The sequence below is a fragment of the Berghia stephanieae genome, chromosome 6 (genome assembly GCF_034508935.2).
Source record: "Berghia stephanieae isolate SIO BIC M18660-M18661 chromosome 6, UCSD_Bste_1.3, whole genome shotgun sequence".
Lineage (NCBI taxonomy): Eukaryota > Metazoa > Mollusca > Gastropoda > Nudibranchia > Aeolidiidae > Berghia > Berghia stephanieae.
In genome coordinates, this window is record NC_088365.1 from 67040506 (window position 1) to 67043692 (window position 3187).

Below are 3187 nucleotides of genomic sequence, written 5' to 3' on the forward strand. Positions count from 1 at the left end.
TAATGATGATGATGTAATGTTGATGATGGTGGTTGCGGATGTGATGCTGATGATGATGCGTTTAGCCAGAGGTATAGATAGTATGCAGATGACGTCACTCAGGCCTTTGTTATTGTTTTTGCCATCCGCGTTTGTGAGTTGTTCTCACTAAACTGTATTAACAAGACTATAAAAGTTCATGGTTACACAAAGTTTGTGTGTTGGTCCGTTATACTTCCGGATGGCAATGTTGTGAATTCCTTGGCCAAGCGCATGCTATCTATATAACGTAACAACACACACAACTTTGTGTAAATTTGAATGTCAAGAGTCGAATTGATAGATAGTATGCGCTTAGCTAAGACGCTCAAAACAATGCCATCCGGAAATATAACTGACCAACACACAAAACTATGTGTAACCAGGAAATTTTATAGTCTGGTTAATACAGTTAGGTGAGAATTACTCAAAAAAGTGGATGGTAAAAACAAAAACAAAGACCTGTGTGACGTCATCTTCGTTCTATCTATATAAGCTAGTTAGAACTACTCATAAAATGGCTGGCAAAAAAATAACAAAAAAAGAACAGAGTGACGTCAATTTCGTTCTATCTATAAAAGCTAAAAAGGTAAAATTGCCAATCCGGCAACACTGTCACATGTTCAATGGTCCTTCAAACAGTTATTCCCCCATTCTATAAATAGAACGAAGTTGACGTCACTCAAGCCTTTGTCATAATATTTGCCATCCGCGTTTGTGAGTGATTCTCACGAAATTGTCTTAACCAGACTATAAAAGATCATGGTTACACACAGTTTTGTGTGTTGGTCCGTTATACTTCAAGATGGCAATGTTGTGAACTTCTCAGCCAAGCGCATACTATCTATAGATAGTATGCGCTTGGCTAAGAAGCTCATAACATTGCCATCCGGAAGTATAACGGACCAACACACAAAACTGTGTGTATCCATGAACGTTTATAGTCAGGTTAATACGTTTCAGTGTGCATTACTCATAAACGCGGATGGCAAACAAAAAACAATAACAAAGACCTGAGTGACGTCATCTTCGAACTATCTATAGATAGTGTGTGCTTGGCTAAGAAACTCACATCATTGCCATCCGTAAGTACAACAGACCAACACACAAAACTATGTGTAACCTTAAACTTTTATAGTCTAATTAATCGTCGCGATCGTGAACTCATAGCCTGACCATTGCCATCGTTATGTTATAGCCTGACACTGGAACCCAAAAAGATTGGCATTTTGACGTCATTATTTGTTTTTTGCACCGTCTATTGAGTTGTCGTTAGTAGAGCTCATGGAAACAAGTTATTTCATTGGCTGAACTATTGAATACAACTCACGTTTTGTTTTCTTTTGTGGCCAAAGACCGGCATTTTGACGTCATTTTTTGGTCAGTATCAGGCAATAACTTTGCGAAGGCCACGGTCTGATACTGACCAAAAAGTGACGTCAAAACACGTCTTTGGCCATAAAAGAAAATAAATCGTGAGTTGTATTCAATAGTTCAACCAATGGGATCATTTGTTTCCTTGACCACTAATAACGACAACTCACTAGACGCTACACAAACCTTTAAAATGACTTCCAACTGTAAGTCCTAGCGGGTTTTTGTGTCAGGCTATAGATAGAACGAAGATGACATGACGTCACTCATGTCTTTGTTATTGTTTTTTTTTTGCCATCCATATTTATGAGTAATTCTCATTAAACTGGTTTATCCAGACTTTTAACGTTCGAGGGTACACATAGTAACACACCACCACCACCACCACCACCACTACCACCACCACCACCACCACCACCACCACTACCACCACCACTATCTCTTTCAGTTCTACCACGAGCTTCATGATGCTCTTCGAAGAGTTGGAGCAGTGCGTACCAGAGGATGCTGACATTGTCACGGAATATGCTGAAGAAGCCCAGTATTCATTTGAGGTAAAAACAAAAGTCATTATTTAACAATATAGATAGTATGCGTTTGGCTAAGAAACTCACAACATTGTCAGACAGGAGTTTAACAGAGGACACAGAAAACTAGGGTAACCACCCCCTTTTTATAGTTTTTTTTAAATTTAAATTTTAGTGAGAATTACTCATAAACGGGGGTGGGAAAAAAATTTAAAAAAGGACCTAATGACTAAAATTTAAATTTCTAATTGAAATTTTCCCATTTTGGCGCATGATGAATACTATAAAGAGAGCCGATGATAATGTGATAACGATGATGGATTAAGATGATGATGATAAATTGGAAGGGGATGAGGATGAGGAGATGGGAAGGAGGAGGAAGAAAAGGAGGAGGAGGAGGGAGGAAGGAGGGGTGACGTTGATGAGGGTTATTGAATTTAGATAAAAGATGAGGAGTGTGATGATGATCGTGGTGTTTTCGGGGTTTGTTGAGTTAAAGATAATGATGGCAATGATGATGACAAAAGGGGAAAGATGATGTTTTTAAATGGTGAGGGACGCCCGACAACGACGACGATATTATGAAAATGATGATGAGGAGGGAGAATAAATGAATGATGATGATAAAAAATGATAAATAATGAGGGAAGGGGAGGAGGAAAAAGGAGGGAACGAAAAAATAATATAAAATTTTTTTTTTTATGTTTTTTTTGATACCTCATTGTTTCGGGCCCAAAAGGGGAACGTGCAACAAAAACTGTAAAGGAAAACACCCGAGGGCAAATGTCTGCCTGTTCAGACCCTCCTATCCCCGGGGCAAAGGGGAAAGTAACCTTTACCCAAACGGTCCAGTCGGGATTGCCCATGAGAGCGTGTTTGATGTCGATCTCCGACCCTGCCAAAATGAGGTGTGGCAACGTGAACTAAGGGCCTGGAAAATGACCAAAAAGATGACCTTACAAAAGGGAAAGGGGACATTTACCAAAAAAAAGCAAAAATTTAGTTGTAAAAGTGGGCCCCAAAAAAACAAATGATTCCATTTGGGTAACTATTATTAAAAACTCACAAAAGGATTCAACAGTCTATCCATGCCGCCCAGCACCCGCACTTTGGGTTTTAAACAAAGAAATCGGTACTCTTTTTTCTTCCCGCTGGGGTAGAACCTTTTCACATTTCATGTAATTTAAATTATAAAAATCAAAACAAGATCAGATTTAAAAATTTATTTTTCCCCCCCGGATAAACTTAAATGTTTGTCGGAGAATATT

At 38.7% G+C, this 3187-nt stretch overlaps 1 protein-coding gene across 1 annotated transcript in view; it reads left to right on the forward strand.

The window, feature by feature from the left end:
• The window catches only part of LOC144975922 (uncharacterized), a 4044-nt gene extending 2074 nt beyond the window's left edge, over positions 1-1970 (forward strand). Inside the window, exon 3 of the mRNA XM_078920110.1 lies at positions 1841-1970. Coding sequence (XP_078776236.1) covers positions 1841-1970 — 130 coding nt within the window. The remainder of the gene's footprint in view (positions 1-1840) is intronic.
• The last annotated feature ends 1217 nt before the right edge of the window (positions 1971-3187 follow it).